The sequence below is a fragment of the Trichechus manatus genome, unplaced genomic scaffold (genome assembly GCF_000243295.1).
Source record: "Trichechus manatus latirostris isolate Lorelei unplaced genomic scaffold, TriManLat1.0 scaffold00050, whole genome shotgun sequence".
Lineage (NCBI taxonomy): Eukaryota > Metazoa > Chordata > Mammalia > Sirenia > Trichechidae > Trichechus > Trichechus manatus.
In genome coordinates this window covers 8,171,794-8,187,959 of record NW_004443986.1, presented here as the reverse complement: position 1 = coordinate 8,187,959, position 16,166 = coordinate 8,171,794, and the positions used below count along the sequence as shown (strand labels likewise).

Sequence of the window (16,166 nt, the reverse complement as noted above, 5' to 3'; positions counted from 1 at the left end):
TGTCATAGGGCAACATTTGTAGTAACTGTTAAATGAAAACTATTTTGTTCTGTAAGCCTTCATCTTAAGTGAGAATAACAGCACAATTGGAAGAGCGTAGTCAATGTCACTCAACTGTCTATGTAGAAATTTTTGAAACGGTGTATCTTTGGCTATGTGTATTTTCACCAGAAAAAAAAGGTTGAGAAGTTAGAGGGTTAATATGTTGTGGGGTTGTTAACCAATCTCATAAACAACATGTGTACTACTGTTTCACGAGAAACTATTTGTTCTGTAAGCCTTCACCTGAAGTACAATAAAATATAATAAAAACAAAACAAAACAAAAGATATTCAAGATCTTCATTACCATGTCAAGCATCGCGTATGGATTTTCTGCATTGAAGTGAAGAGGAGCATAGCATCGAAATCTTTCTCTGAATTCAGCCTGCTTTCCCTGATCAGGGCAGAAAAAACAGAAGGTGAATCTCAAACAAATCGCTTCAATTATACTTGTAAAACTTTTGTTTAAAAAACAACTAGGTAACTAGCTTACATCAAACAAAATACATTTCTTTCGTAGAAGAGTGACTTCTGCATTTTGGAGAGGCGAAACTTCATGTCTGACAGTTGCAGCAATCTTTTTGGTAATTTCCCATCTTTCAGGTAATTCCTACAAAAAACAAACGTGCATAATAGGAGATTTCTACAATTCCTCAAACAAATCAACCCGTAAGATTAAAGAATCCTACTTTCTTTACACTAACTCATGACATCTTTTCATTCTTATATAACATAAGGAGTTTATCCAGAAAAGACTGAAGAGATTAAGGCGTAGAGCCAGGCTGAAGTACAGACTGACCTGCCGGCACCTCTGTATTCGTATCTTCCAAGCATACACCAGAGTAACTTTCATCTCAGAATAGATGAAAATCCTTTCAAGATCAGGATCAAAAATTTCCAAATTGTTTTGCTGTTGAGGGAATAAAATTAAAGCACCCTGGAAACCACTTTGCTGACCTATAGCAACTCCAATCTATAGAGATCTCCAAAGTCTAACTAATATAATCCCTGCCGGGAGGAAGTAACTAAATCTGAAGCTAAAGGAGTGACTGGATTTCAACAGACAGAGATTAAATGCTCAACTACTAGCCAAAAGATTGGCAGTTCGAAACCACCCAGAGGTGCCTTGGAAGAGAGGCCTGGCGATCTGTTTCTGAAGGGTCACAGCCTTGAAAACCCTATGGAGCAGCTTTACTCTGCACACATGGGGTCTCCGTAAGTCAGAATCGAATTCACAGCAACTAACAACAACAACAAAAGCAGTAACTAGAAATGCAAGACAGCCATGTTTAGTAGTTTACAAAGTGAAAAGAGATGCTTTGAATCTGATGGAGCTGGGATGAAAATGTGAATCAATCTCATCTTCCTGCTTCCCTCTAGCTTCCAAATCTCTGTGTCTGTTATTTCTTAATAGGACGTCTGAGTATTTAGGTTAGGTTTATTTTAGATGACTAGGATTTTTGAAGTGAGAAGAGCAAAGGGAAGTGAAGGTTAATTCCAATTGGATACAGGACAAAAGAAGCAATAAATAGTCCAAGTAGCAACTCAACTCTGCTCTCCCTGCCTACAATGCAAATAGGACAAAAGCAAGTTATTTTCTTTGAAGAGCAGTTATGCATAATTACTGCTGAAAAGCACTCCCGGTATCCAGACTAACAAAGCATTGTTTCTATGGGTCATCTCCAGGACACTGAAATGGCTTTGTCATACAACACCATGGGACTCTACCTGGGTACTGAAGTGCAAAAGCAAAGGTTCCAAAGACTGCTTTGTAACCTTCAATAAATATTTGATGAAGGATTCAGAAACTGCTAATTATAAAGAGTGCACTGTGCTAAGCACAAATTGGTCTACGCGGTAGAGGAGGTGCTACAAAGATAAAGCACACTGTTTAACTTAAATGACCTTATAATTTGCCAGAGTGAATGAGAGGGACACATAGTAACTATTCTACATTGCAGAATGTATTAACTTCCATCAGGAGGTCTATGCGTTATGGAATCAAAAACACTGGGAAACCAACATGGTGTTGTGACAGGAATACGAAACCAGGCCAGGAGCATGAGATCTGCTCTCGAACCCACTTGTCCTTTCATTTTTGTTTTCACCCCTCTTCTCATCAAGCTTCTGCATCCTCATCCGTACAGAGTCTCACTTTGGGTTTCCAATTCCATCCCAGGGAACCTAACAGCCCATGAGGTTCCTTTAGGGGCCACCACAATAAAACCAGGGACAGGTCCCATAGGTAGGCTCAGGTCTCTTGACCTTCTTTATCAACAGCAAGTCTGCTGTTGTCTGCTTTCTATTTGGGGATTACAAATAAGCATCTATTTGAGGAAAAAAAAAAAAATTCATCAAAGACCAAAAGATCAGATGAACTCCAAAGTCTCTCTAACTGATATAATCCACTCAAAGAGGAAGAAACTGAATCTGAGGCTAAAGGAGTGACTAAATTTCAACAGGCAGAGATCAGGGCAAAATCCCTTGAGATCTTGGGAGGTTAGGCTACCAGTGAAGCATGGGGTGAGAGTGTGGGCTATTACGGAAACTGGCCAGTATAGAAGGATAAGGGCAGTCGCTAAAGGTTTTTGAGCAGAGAAAGGTCTTGATAAGACCTGTAGACCAGCAAGTTTCATCTAGCTTCAGAGTATATGGTAGATGGGGTATGAGGAGGAATGAGATGAGAAGCTGTTGCTGTGGCTGAGGTAAGAAGTTAACAAGCACTCAATTAAAACGGGTTTAACAGGAATGGAAAGGAGGCAACAGACTGAAGAGACATTGCATCCAGAGACCATCTTGCTGGTGGTAAATTTCCATGGCTTTGAGGAAATAATACTTAAACTCTTGGTAGGCACAGCCACATCTATGTGTTTTTTAGCACAGAACCAAGCACAGAGAAGTATTTGGAAAATGTTATGATAGCTAATAGTAATGAAGGAGAAGCTGGCAGTAACTATCACGAATTGCTTTAATTAAAATAAAATAATCAAATCTAAATGACCTTGGATTTGCCAATGATTTTGTAAATATGACACCAAAAGCACAGGCAACAAAAGAAAAATAGGACTTCATTAAAACAAAAAACTTTCATGCATCAAAGGACATTGTCAAGAGAGTGAAAAGAAACCCACAGAATGGGAGAAAATATTTGCAAACCATGTATCTGATAAGGGTTTGATTTCTAGAATATATGAAGAACTTCACAACTTAACAACAAAAAGATAAATAACCAATTAAAAAATAGGCAAGGGACTTGAACAGGCATTTCTCTAAAGGAGATACACAAATGGCCAACAAACACAAGAAAAAATGCTCACAGTCATTAGTCATCAGGGAAATGCCAATCAAAACCACAATGAGACACCACTTCACATCTACTGTGATAGCACTAATCAAAAAGCAGAAAAATTAACAAGTGTTTGGCAAGGATTTGGAGAAACTGGAACCTTCCTACATTGCTGGTGGGAATATAAAATGGTGCAGCTACTATGTAAATCAGTCTGGTTATTCTTCAAAAAGATAAGCATAGAATTATCATATGGCCCAGTAATTCCACTCCTCGGTATATACGAAAAAGAACTGAAACAGGGACTCAAACAAATACTTACACACAAATATTCATAGCAGCACTATTCACAATAGCAAAAAGATGGAAACAACCCAAATTTCCATCAATGGATGAATAGATAAACAAAATGTGGTATGTTCATACAATGGAACAATGTGGATAAACCTCAAAAATATTATTCCAAGTGAAAGAATCCATATACAAAAAGTCACATTTTATATGATTGCATTTATATGAAGTATCCAGAATAAGTAAATCCACTGAGAGAGAAAACAGATTGGTGGTTGCCAGCGGCTTAGGGGATGGGAATGGGGAGTGATTGCTTAATGGGTATGGGGCTTTCTTCTGGGGTGATAAAAATCTTTTGGTACTAGATAGAGGTGGTGGTTACACAACATTATGGATGTACTAAATGCCACAGAATTGTATACTTTAAAATGGTTACTTTTATGTTATGTGAATTGTGAATTCACCTCAGTAAAAAAATAAAACAAAGAAAGAAAAAAGAAGAGGAAGTGAGAAATTGGAGACTACAAGAATAGACAATTAAAAAAAAATAAAAAAGAGGCCTTGAAGGATACTACCAAAGAAGAAGCAAGCTCTGAGAGGTTAAGTAACTTGCCAAGGTAGGCACACAACATGGACTTGCACAGTACTTGGAAAAAAAAAAAAAATCTGAGTTCCAAACTCTGATCACTAAAATAGAATCCAATAAATATTTTTTGGTTAATGTGTCCACTAAGGTTAAATGTAAGCACAGCCTGGAAGCTGGTGGATGGTGTACATATATAAACTATCTCTAGAACTTCAATATGGGTGTCGACAGATCCTCAACTGTGAGATCTTTGTTCATGGTTTTCAGTTATATTTTAAGAGATTTTGTTCTTCACTGGGCATACACCCAGCCACCAAGTCTTTTCAGAGCATGGAAAAAAGAGGATTGCATCGAGGTCCTCCTTAGGAAACACAGTGATTTTGTCATCCAGACAGGCTGTCTTTATTAACATGTCCATGATATGTTTCCAAAGATTAGGATACTTCTCAACTGACAGAAAGTGTTTAATGAAAAGTGCTTTGATGTATTTCATTTCATTTAGTAAAACTGGAACCAAAACAAGCAGTTTAGAGGCTACTGCTGAATACCTTCAAACAAGCAGGCAGCGGAGCATAGCGATTAAGAATAATTATGTTGGCATGAAACACACCTAGGCGTGAGTGTTAGTTGACTGTACTACTTGTGTGACCTTGAGTTATTAAATCTCTTTAAGCCTCAGATTTCTAGCCTGTAAAATGCAAACACTGGTTGTCTACTGTACAGGTTATTACGAAGATGTAATAGGAGCGTGCATGTAAAGTGCTTGGCTAAAGGAGATGCTCAGTGTATGGTAATTATTATTATTTCACCTCTACACTTACCTCCAGCTGAATATAGACTTGCTCAGGCATCTTCTGGCCATAGCTTTCCAAGAGTGCGATGGTTTCTTTTAGTGGTTCAAAGAGTTCATCAGTAGCTCTCTGTCGGCTCCTCACAGCCAGAAGATGCTCCATGATGTCAACTAAACCATCGTGATCGCCTTCACGTAATTCTCTTTGTAGTCCTGCATCTGTCTCCTTTATAAATTCTTGTAGCTCATTCAGACTATTAAATATATATATATAGGTATATATACACACAGTATAATATATATACACAGACACAAACACATTAAAACTTTTAGTATATAAGACTTCTGATTGCAACTTATTTTCATTACGTACCTACTTAAACATTTGTTATCTCTATTATAAAACTGGTGGTTCTAATGCTCTTAAAATACCACAATTTTAGAGAACAATAAAGTATTAGATATTAATGATTCCAAATACCAGAGTACAAAAGGCTACCTGTCAATGACAAATCTCAAAAGGTGCTCCTGAAACATCCAGCTCCATTTCTTGATAATGTTTAGCAAACTCACTTTGAAAGGCTTCATATCGACCTTGAACCAACTATCAAAGACTCTGAAGTCATCAGACTTGCTCATCTGAATGTACAAAGCCTCATAAATGTCAATCTATAATTAGAAAGAAAAACAAAAACAAAAACCCAGTAACTGTAACAACTTAATCCAAAGTCAACAACCACATCAAATGCTAAGTTTTTTCCTTACCTGTTCTTTGAATTGCTCAATAGTCGGTGGTTGTTCAGGGATTTCTTCATTTGCACGAGCATCCATTTCCTCAGATGTTGAAGTATGGCCATAGAGGAGAAAATGCTTCATAAATTCAGCTCGCTCATCCACCCAGAGGTAAGCATACGTCTCCAGGGTGTTTCTGAAGTCTAAGACTTTTTTGATGACATCTGCCACTCTGTTCATTATCTCCTGCCTGACCTCTGCCAGGCCTAACATGTTATCCATATCGATCTAAATGAGAGGAAAATCAAGCACTTACTGAAACCAGCCTTGCTCTAGCGAGTATTCGAAAAATAACAAAACTAGGCAATTGTTCAACGCAAAAATCCTTTGAACAAAATCAAAATAAAAAATTGTTGCTTTTTCCAACTTCTCCTTTCCTCATGCTCCCCATTACCCCAATTTATTTCCAAATAGCTAATATAAAAGCTAATACCTATTTACATATGCGAATAGATAGAAACCAAAATGTATTAGTGGTTACCATGGGTGAAGGGTGGGGGAAAGGTGTTGCTGTGTGGGGGACACTCAGTTTATGTTAATGGTGGTAGACTAATTCAGAAAAAGATAGTGATAATGGTTGCACAACATGAACAATGTAATTAATGTCACTGAATAATACATGTAAAAATTGTTGAATTGGCAAATGGTTTCTTATGCATATTTTTACCACAATTTAAAAAAAAGCTAATACCTATTTACAAATAAAATACCTGATAATTTGCTATTTCCAGATGGGATGCTACTCGCTGCATCTGCGAAGACATTCTAAAACTATTGCATATCATTTCCTCTACCAGATCATAGAAGCCATCGCCAGCCTCTCTTTCTAAAGAAGGTTTAAAAACAATCTCAGGGGGCATTAGGATCATTTCTGCTTGAAAAAATGGTGCAGGCTTCAATTGTTTTTCTGTATTTATCAGAAAGAAATCCAGGTCATGCATTATAGCTTGAAAAAAGCCTTCTACCACGATGTCATCAATGAATTCTACATAAATCTTCCAGGTGTCCAGAGAAGGATTGGCTTTGAAGAGTTTCCTATTTTCCTAGAAACAAACAAATATTAATAGATGAAAATAAATAATATTGAGCATAAAACTGAAAGCTTTCTATTGAAATAGCTTGTTGGAGAAGGGACAGTATTTTTGTGCACAACACAGGAATATTCAAGAGCTGGGTCACAGAGCCTTAAGCTGGATGGCAAAGAGCTAAGCAGATCTTTAAAACCTTAAGTTTATTTATGACATAAACTCAGTCATTCTTTAAAGGAAAAATGAGTATGAAGATTACTGTCTTCAAACAGACAAGAAATATACTAGTTTTCAATGAATTCTAGATATATTGGACATCAGTGCTAGTTCGTGATCTGTCCCTAACTGCATGTGGCCTTGAACTTTGCCTGCCAGGGCCTTTTCTATAATTAAGAGGCTTCCCAAACCAGTCCTCCACAGAACACTAGAACACTGCTCTGGGTATTTGGAGATAACCAGATATCACTAAGTCAGGGAAGCACCAGATAATCTATGTCACTCTCAGAGACTCACAGTGCATCTACTCTATTCAAGTCACTTTAACTCAATTGTTTCCAAATCTTATTCAAGCACACAGAATAATTTTTTTGCAAACCACCTATGAGAAGCCTGTGAAATACTAACTCAGTTTGGGAAACACTAGACTAGGGAAGTCTAAGCACCCTTTATGCTCCAACAATATAAAGTTCTTCTGCCTTAGCATCTTCTAAGAGTGGAAGTGAAACAATGGACAGGTCAGTGGAGCAGGTTGGGGCCAGACAGAAGATGTAATGAGGTTAAGAAGTGCTATAGGTTGGGCATACAATGGGCCAGACCTAGAGACACAGAGTTGAAAAGGTCAGGTGGGCAGCATGGTTGATTCCAGAGATCATCTGGGTGATAAACTTTGCACAATCTATAAAGGGCAGAGGGCAGATGGCCAAGGCAGAAACTAGTACAAAGAAACGGAGACACTGGAATGAGAGCTGATTATAAGGCAGACTATGCTCTTTGCTTTCTTTGATATTATCCACCATGGATATATGAGTAACCTCCTAATGGTTTCCCGTCTACCTCCTTCCTTGCCTGTGGCTTACACTCAACAGGGAAAGCCTTTTTGCTCTATTTTCACTCAGAGCAAAAGCCAATGTCCTCATAATGGCCTACCAATCCCATGTGATATGCTCTTAGTCCCTGTCATGGATTGAATTGTGTCCCCCCAAAATATCTGTCAACTTGGCTAGGTCATGATTACCAGTATTGTGTGACTGTCCACCATTCTGTCATCTGATGTGATTTTCCTGTGTGTTATAAATCCTATCTCTCTGATGTTAATGAGATGGGATTAGTGGCAGTTATATAGACTCAACCTACAAGATTCATCTACAACAGAAGCCAGTCTCTTTTGAGATATAAAACAGAGAAGTGAGCAGAGAGAGAGGGGCACCTCATATCACCAAGAAACAAGAGCCAGGAGAATAGCACATCTTTTGGACCCAGGGTCCCTGCGCTGAGAAACTCCTCAACCAGGGGAAGATTGATGACAAGCACTTTCCTCCAGAGCCAACAGAGAAAGAAAGCCTTCCCCTGGAGCTGATGCTCTGAATTTGGACTTGTAGCCTACTAGACTGTGAGAGAATAAATTTCTCTTTGTTAAAGCCATCCACTTGTGGTATTTCTGTTATAGCAGCACTAGATAACTAAGACATTACCTTCCCAACTCCATCCCTACTACTATCCCCTTTGCTCATTCTGCTTCAGACAAGGCTCTCTAGCTGACCCTTGGACAAGCACCTCAAAGCCTTTGCCCTTTTCTCAATCTAGAATACCCTTCTCCTGATATCCACATGACTCATATCCTTCCTCTTTCAGGTCTCTGCGCAAATACAATCTTAGTAGAGAGGCCTTCCCAACTACCTATATAAAATACTAACATCCCCCACCCCCAACCCCGCCGCATTGCCTATTCCATCTACTCTGCTGTATTTTCTGCCATTGTTCTTATAACCAGGTGACCTAGTATATATTTGCTATTTTCTCCTACTATCTTCCCAGGCTAGGATGTCAGCTCCATGAGACAAGGAACTTGCATGGGATTTTTTGGTTTTATTTTTCTGCTTTTGGTTCGTTTTCTGTTTTCTCTTAAATTGTTAATCCTAGAATAGAGCCTGGTACAAGTTTAAAGAACTCAAATATTTGTTAAAAGGAGAGTAACTGTTGTTGCCCTTTTTATAAAAGAGTTGTGAGGGTTACATGAGATGATATACGTGAGGTGTCTGACACATAATGGCATTCAACAAACGGTGGTCACTATCAAGAGCATTCAAAAGAGCATGTAACCATGAAAAAAATAAGGATACCCCCCTTACCCTTTCTGTTTAATTAAAATATCTCACATTCCAGCCCCATTCCTCAAGAATGAGAGTAGTGAGGGCTAAGAAATTATAAGCAAGTGAGGCAAACGCCTAACAAATGCCATTTTAAATGCCTAACAAAACCATATGCAAAGTTGTGATTATTTGTATTTTTACAACAATAAATATTTGTAAAAACCATATATAAGGCTCTTTCAGGCCTGATAAAGGGTCTTCTTCTTTTTTGCTTTTCTCTAAATTTAACGAAACAATCTTCTGTAAATACTGAAACCTTAAAAGAAATTACCTCTACCAAGCTGTGTATCTTGCAGCCATCTTCCTGGATTAACTTGTATTTTTTAGCAAACAAATCACCCTTGTCCTCCAAAGTAAAGTAAGTCTCCTTTCTGTGCTCCCTCCTAGGAAAGAGTGTGCACTCTGCCCATGCTCTCATTATTTGCTGGATCACTTTAACGTTGTTCTGAGTCTGCTGAACTCGGCGCTCCAGCTCAGAGGTCGTAGTCTTCACCTTTTGGATGTATTCCCAGCAGTCGTCCCGCCAGGTGAGAGATGTCAAGGCTTCCTTCAGCTGGTCATCCACAGCCCTCAGTTCATCTTCTATCAGTGGGTATTCAACTTCCAGAAGCGTCTGTTTCAGCTTATTATAGCCTTGCACAAGAAGGTCAAGACTTCCAATGTACTGCGCAAAAGCAAAGAAAATCCCAAAACAAAAAAAGTACCAAATATGTTACAAGCACCAAATATATTTTCTCTACCTTAGAGGTATAACAATGCCATACGTCTATATGTTAATAATTAAAATTGATTCAAAACATGCCCTAGTACCTAAAAACACAAACCTTTAAAATAGTGTTTCTTTTCTTGAAGATGGCTAAGGCTGAATCCGGTATGTCTGACTTCTTTAGCATCAGAAGATATTTCACTTCTCTCAATACGGCTACTAGCTATGAAAAGAAACGCAAGGAGTATTACGTATTTTAAGAATATCCTTCAAATTTAACACAAGTGTGATTTAAAGCACTTAAAATTTCGTCCAGTGATCACTATATTTTAAAATGGTCAAGGTAAAGAAGCTTTTGTTTCAGATGTTCTTTAAAAGCAAAACTCATACATTCCACAATACAGTACAGGTATGAAAAATAGAAGTCTAAATCACTGCCTATGGCCCACAGTCAGAGAGAGAATTCGAGCAAAAGACATCAATATGCAGGCTAAGATCTGGGATGGAAGGCCATAAATAGACTTGTGTTTTCCCAATACCGTCTATTCTACTACAATGCTTATTTGGAGAAAGCACAAATTTGTTCCAATGTGATTCACGGATTAGAAAAGTTTGACCACACCTCAAATTTTGTCAGCGAGAAATATTAGAAATGCCCAGATCTGCACCCAAATGAACCAAAAGGCTTAGGAATGTTCAAAACACTCACATGTATACCTCAAACATCCACCAGCAGCCACCTAGTTCACCTTGGTGTTATGAGCCAAATTTGTCTGATTCAAGAAGACCTTCCTTTGACTATGTTATAGTAACTCACAAGCTGTAACCATTCCGACATCTGCTTCCACAAGCCAGCTTCCCATCTTTGTCAAGGTAAAGTGCCATGTTTATTGCAATATTCATGTATTTCTTAACCATTTAACATGTGTAAAACTATGCTACTGCTTTTATCAGGTTCCTATTTTTTTGTGTGTCACTGACAAAGTCTGAGTGCTGTGTTGCTAGCCCCCATTTTTCCTATAACTCCTGTGCCTTTTATTAAACAAACAAAAAAAAAACCTCGTTGCCATCAAGTCAATTCCGACTAATAGCAATCCTACAGAACAGAGTAGAACTACCCCATAGGGTTTCCAAGGCTGTGATCTTTATGGAAGCAAACTGCCACATCCTTCTCTCATGGAATGGCTAATGGGTTGGAACCACCAACCTTTTGGTTAACAGGCAAGTGCTTAACTGCACCACCAGGCTCCATCATTCATAGTGTAGTAATTTTTAAGGAACATATATGCTGTGTTGTAGCAGAACGAGACTGTATTCCTACACCACAGGTTCTAGGGTAAAGATTGCACAATATCCTTAAGAGGGTAAACCAGTTGACTTCCTTAGGTTATTTGCTCCATAGGTTAACCAGTACCATATATTTTGTACATCTGTAATACCTTCAAGTAGAACTACCCCTAAAATATCTCAGGACTTTGCTGTTGTTAGGTGCCATCAAGTCAGTTCCAACTCATACCAACCCCATGTATCACAGAACGAAATACTGCCTGGTCCTGCACCATGCTCACAATTGTTGTTATGCTTGAGCCCACTGTTGCAGCCACTGTGTTAATCCAACTCGTTGAGGGTTTCTCTCTTTTTCGCTGATCCTGTACTCTACCAAGCATGATGTCCTTCTCCAGGGACTGATTCCTCCTGACAACATGTCCAAAGTATGTAAGACATAGTCTCGCCATCCTTGCTTCTAAAGAGCATTCTGGTAGTACTTCTTCCAAGACAGATTTGTTCCTTCTTTTGGCAGTCCACGATGTATACTCAATCTTCTTCACCAACACCACAATTCAAAGGCGTCAATTCTTCTTCGGTCTTCCTTACGAATTATCCAGCTTTTGCATGCATGTGATGTGACTGAAAATAGCGTGGCTTGGGTCAGGCACAACTTAGTGTTCAAAGTGACATCTTTGCTTTTGAACACTTTAAAGAGGTCTTTTGCAGATTTGCCCAATGCAATGCATCTTTTGATTTCTTGACTGCTGCTTCCATGGGTGTTGATTGTGGATCCATGTAAAATGAAATCCTTGACAACTTCAATCTTTTCTCCGTTTATCATGATGTTGCCTATTGGTCCAGTTGTGAGGATTTTTGCTTTTTTTATGTTGAGGTGTAATCCATACTAAAGGCTGTGGTCTTTGATGTTCATCAGTAAGTGCTTCAAGTCCTCTTCACTTTCGGCAAGCAAGGTGTGTCATATTCATAACACAGGCTGTTAATGAGTCTTCCTCTAATCCTGATGTCCCGTTCTTCTTCATATAGTCCAGCTTCTCGGATTATTTGCTCAGCATACAGATTAAATAGGTATAGTGAAAGGATAAACCCTGATGCACACCTTTCCTGACTTTAAACCACGCAGTATCCCCTTGTTCTGTCTGAACAACTGCCTCTTGATCTATGTACAGGTTCCTCATGAGCACAAGTGTTCTCGAATACTCATTCTTCACAATGTTATCCATAATTTGTCATGATCCATACAGTTGAATGCCTTTGCATAGTCCATAAAACACACATAAACTATCTTTCCAGTATTCTCTGCCTTCAGCCAAGATCCATCTGACATCAGCAATGATATCCCTGGTTCTCAGGACTTTAGTTTCTTTAAATTGGTTTTATAAAATCAGGAGGTAAAGATCATCCTCAGTTCTCTAATTCATATATTTATTTATGTGTGCTGGGTTTTATAAAATAAAATGATGCTAATCGTTGCATGTATTTTAGGGAAATGGATCAGAATAAAGGTGCAGATTATGACTATCAAACTCAGTGAAGCTAACCTTCCCACTTCCTAGGGATACATTTACACTGCCATGAGAGACTCTAGGTAATTGCTAGTAACTAATATATAATCTTTGGTATCTAAAACAGTCAGCCAGATGTTTAAGTACTTATATTCTTTTTGTCATGGAAATTCATAAGCAGATATTCTTATATTCTTGCTCTCTACTATAAGAGCATATTCACACTAGGTAAACATAAAAGACAGGTTGTGTCTTTTATCTAGCAAGATACCAGACTTGGAGATAGACTGTTTAAAATATGTATACATACATATTATATTTAGTATATATACACACAGATAATGTAACATAAATATATATGCACATGTTCATATAATTGATAATAAAGTTTCTGTACTTTCATTACATAACAATAAATTTATGAGAAAATAAACATTCAGAAAAATACATGAAAGTTTCCCTTTGTATATGGCTTATCATGGGATAACAAAGATCTGTTCATTAAAGGTAATCTTCATCCTGGATATTATTTAACTGCTAACGTTATTTTTGGTATTAATATGTTGTTATATATTTTTCATGAAAATTGTTTACAAAAACTACCATCTATTTAATCAACATATTTAAGCTTGTTGTGTCCCTATAAAAGACATTATAACAAATCAAAATTTGCCATTGTCCATCAAAAGCACTACAGAAGGTCTCTTATTCTACATATTTTGTGGATTCCCTAAATGTTAACTTACATGATGACATTTCTATTTAACTAAATATACTGCTATATGTGTTATGAATATAATTCAAGCCTAAAAGTATCTGGTAACAGACTACTGATTCAATTAATCCGAGCTAACTTTGATGAAGTGTTACCACATGCCAGACACAAGGCTAGAAATAAAATACAAAAATGAAATTGACATGGACTGTCAAGGAGCTCATTATCTACTGAGGATGGGGCCAGTCAATAAAAATTACAAGGAAAAATAATTTTAAAAAAAGAATAATTGTATAGAATTCAGGGAACAAATCTCTAAAACAAAGGCCTATAAGAAGTTATTCACAGTTCTATTTTCACAGCACTGGTATTTTAAATTAATGGGAGCATTGGAAATACATAGGTAATAAAAATGGCATCTATAAAACATCTTAAAAGAATCAAGCCCTTACCTTTGGGTCAAAGTTGACATTGAGAAGACCATCTATGGCACTGTATTTAATTATAGGTTGATTCAAATTGAACTCACAGATTTCATCCACATTGCTTTTCCATTCATTATAGATACAATTTTCAAACTGGTCTAGCAAAGTTGTCATTTCAACATACTTCTGGTAAACTAGGGCATCATCAGGACTTTCCAAGAATCTGTAAGAATGTAAGAATACGGTTTTTCTACTTTCTACACATTAGATTTCAGTTTATTTTCAATAATTCAATATGCAATGGAATATATATATAAGAATATAAACAAACGGGAAGAGAAACAAAGACCAAATAATCCTTATGAATTATTTTTGTTTTTTTAAAAACATATAATTATGAAATGAATGGAACTCCAGTGATTTTACTAAATGTCCAAAGCAACAAATTACCAATTCTTACAACAACAAGAGATGAAGATCTGTATAATAAAAAGAGTATTATTTACCGGAGAAAGGAAAAACAATTAACAACAAAAAATCTACAATCACATTGCAAGTGAAAAGAAAAAAGATAAAGGTTTGAAAGCAGGGAAACATACGAAGTTAAGAGACCCATTAAAAATATTCTAACACCATTGGGATGAATCCCTCTCAATGAACCCAACCAATGATAGGAGGTAAATAAGACAATGACTCTTTAAGTGCTAGTATGTACAGATCACTGCCCTATAAAAAAAATCACCTGTTATCATTAAAGATAATTTTATCATGAAATAAGTCTAACTTCTTACAGATAATGAAGAGATGCAAAGTTGGACCAAAATGTCTGAAGTCGTTCCAGGATCTCTTCGGCCCACTTGATGTTTCCTGAGGTAAATGGCATATTCTTGTGAAGAATTACATCTCCATGTTCAATCTGCAAGTTGGTATTTTGGTGAAGAGGAAGAAAGGTAATCAGAGTGCCTTGTAACCTGGTAGCAATGGTTCATTTTGATACTTTTACAGTAGAAATATATAAAACACATGTGCTAATAACTTGCTGATTAGAAGATTTATGGTCCTGAGCCAGGTTCTTCATCTTCTTAAGAAGTTCAATGAAATGAAAGCATAAAAATTACAGTGCCTATTTCTAACCTTTATTTATAATCAAACATAGTTCTAGTTGACAGTCATCACCCGTAAAAACAATTAGCTTGAGAGGAGGAGCACGTGCATTTTTAGGGCAGTAAAATTATTCTGCATGATAGTGTAACGGTAGACCCACGACATTACGCATTTGTCAAAACCCACAGGACTGTACAACACGTATCATGAACCTTAACGTAAACTATGGCCTTTACTTAACAATAACATATCAATATCGGTTCATCGATTGTAACAAACGTACCACACTAATGCAAAATGCTAACAGGAGAAATAATGTGCAGGGGAGAAGGATGTGGGAGCTCTCTGTACCTCTGAACAATTTTTCTGTAAACCTAAAACTGCTCTAAAAAATAAAATCATTAAAAAAAAAATGGTATCATGGACATCCATCACTTATCCATCAACCTTATCCATCACTTACCTGTTTCATGTGTTCATTATACAAATGCTTACACATATCCAACTCTGCATTAAACATGTGCACTAGTGTGCTATAATGTGGGCTGAAAATTTCCATGACAACTGGCTTCTCTAGAAAATTCCCAAATATGGTCAAAAGCTATAAAAATCAAAGTTAAAGAAAGGTTAAAAACTATCCATTTTTAATACAAATAATCAGTTCACTCCCCCATTAAAATTCTTAAATGACTAGAATTTGAGCAAAAGTCTAGATACCCTGAAAGTATCTGGCAATGCCTCAAAATTTAAAACACTGTTGCATCTCCCTAAAATTTCTGTATACCGAGCAAACCAAATTCTAGTTGTAGTTTTCCTTCCTCAGTGGAAAATGAGAGGGGTCAGGAATGAACCACTGCCTGTCAGCAGTCCCTGCCCACAGCTAATACTATCCTGTTGGGCACCAAGAAACGGTATAGAAAATGTTCTGTGGATAAAAAACAGAATCAAGATTTATGCGCTAATTATTTGTTCTTTTCCATGTTATCTATGGGTGAGAGCTGACTCGACAGCATCTAACAACAACACCAACAATTCTTTAGATATAAGGCTGCTGCTCCCAGGTCCAGAGCCTCTAGGTCACACCATCGATAATTATACCAGATGTACCAGTCACAGTGGATGCCCTGCCCAGAGCCCCTGGTTCCTCCACCACCCATGTTCCACACCACGACGCAGAAGCCCCAACACAGTGGACTGGCACAGCAGTGGTCACCTGTTCCGAGGACAACCCTTATACTGCC

General features: G+C 37.5%; 1 protein-coding gene across 1 annotated transcript in view; it reads right to left on the bottom strand.

Moving 5' to 3' along the window:
• The window catches only part of LOC101351062 (dynein heavy chain 11, axonemal), a 334,378-nt gene that overhangs the window by 304,747 nt on the left and 13,465 nt on the right, over window positions 1-16,166 (bottom strand). The window contains exons 4-14 of the mRNA XM_023732310.1: window positions 15,389-15,526; window positions 14,613-14,737; window positions 13,849-14,044; window positions 10,008-10,112; window positions 9,455-9,847; window positions 6,497-6,829; window positions 5,760-6,014; window positions 5,494-5,663; window positions 5,026-5,248; window positions 535-651; window positions 349-435 (exon numbers count right to left, since the gene is read on the bottom strand). Coding sequence (XP_023588078.1) covers window positions 349-435; window positions 535-651; window positions 5,026-5,248; window positions 5,494-5,663; window positions 5,760-6,014; window positions 6,497-6,829; window positions 9,455-9,847; window positions 10,008-10,112; window positions 13,849-14,044; window positions 14,613-14,737; window positions 15,389-15,526 — 2,142 coding nt within the window. The remainder of the gene's footprint in view (window positions 1-348; window positions 436-534; window positions 652-5,025; window positions 5,249-5,493; window positions 5,664-5,759; window positions 6,015-6,496; window positions 6,830-9,454; window positions 9,848-10,007; window positions 10,113-13,848; window positions 14,045-14,612; window positions 14,738-15,388; window positions 15,527-16,166) is intronic.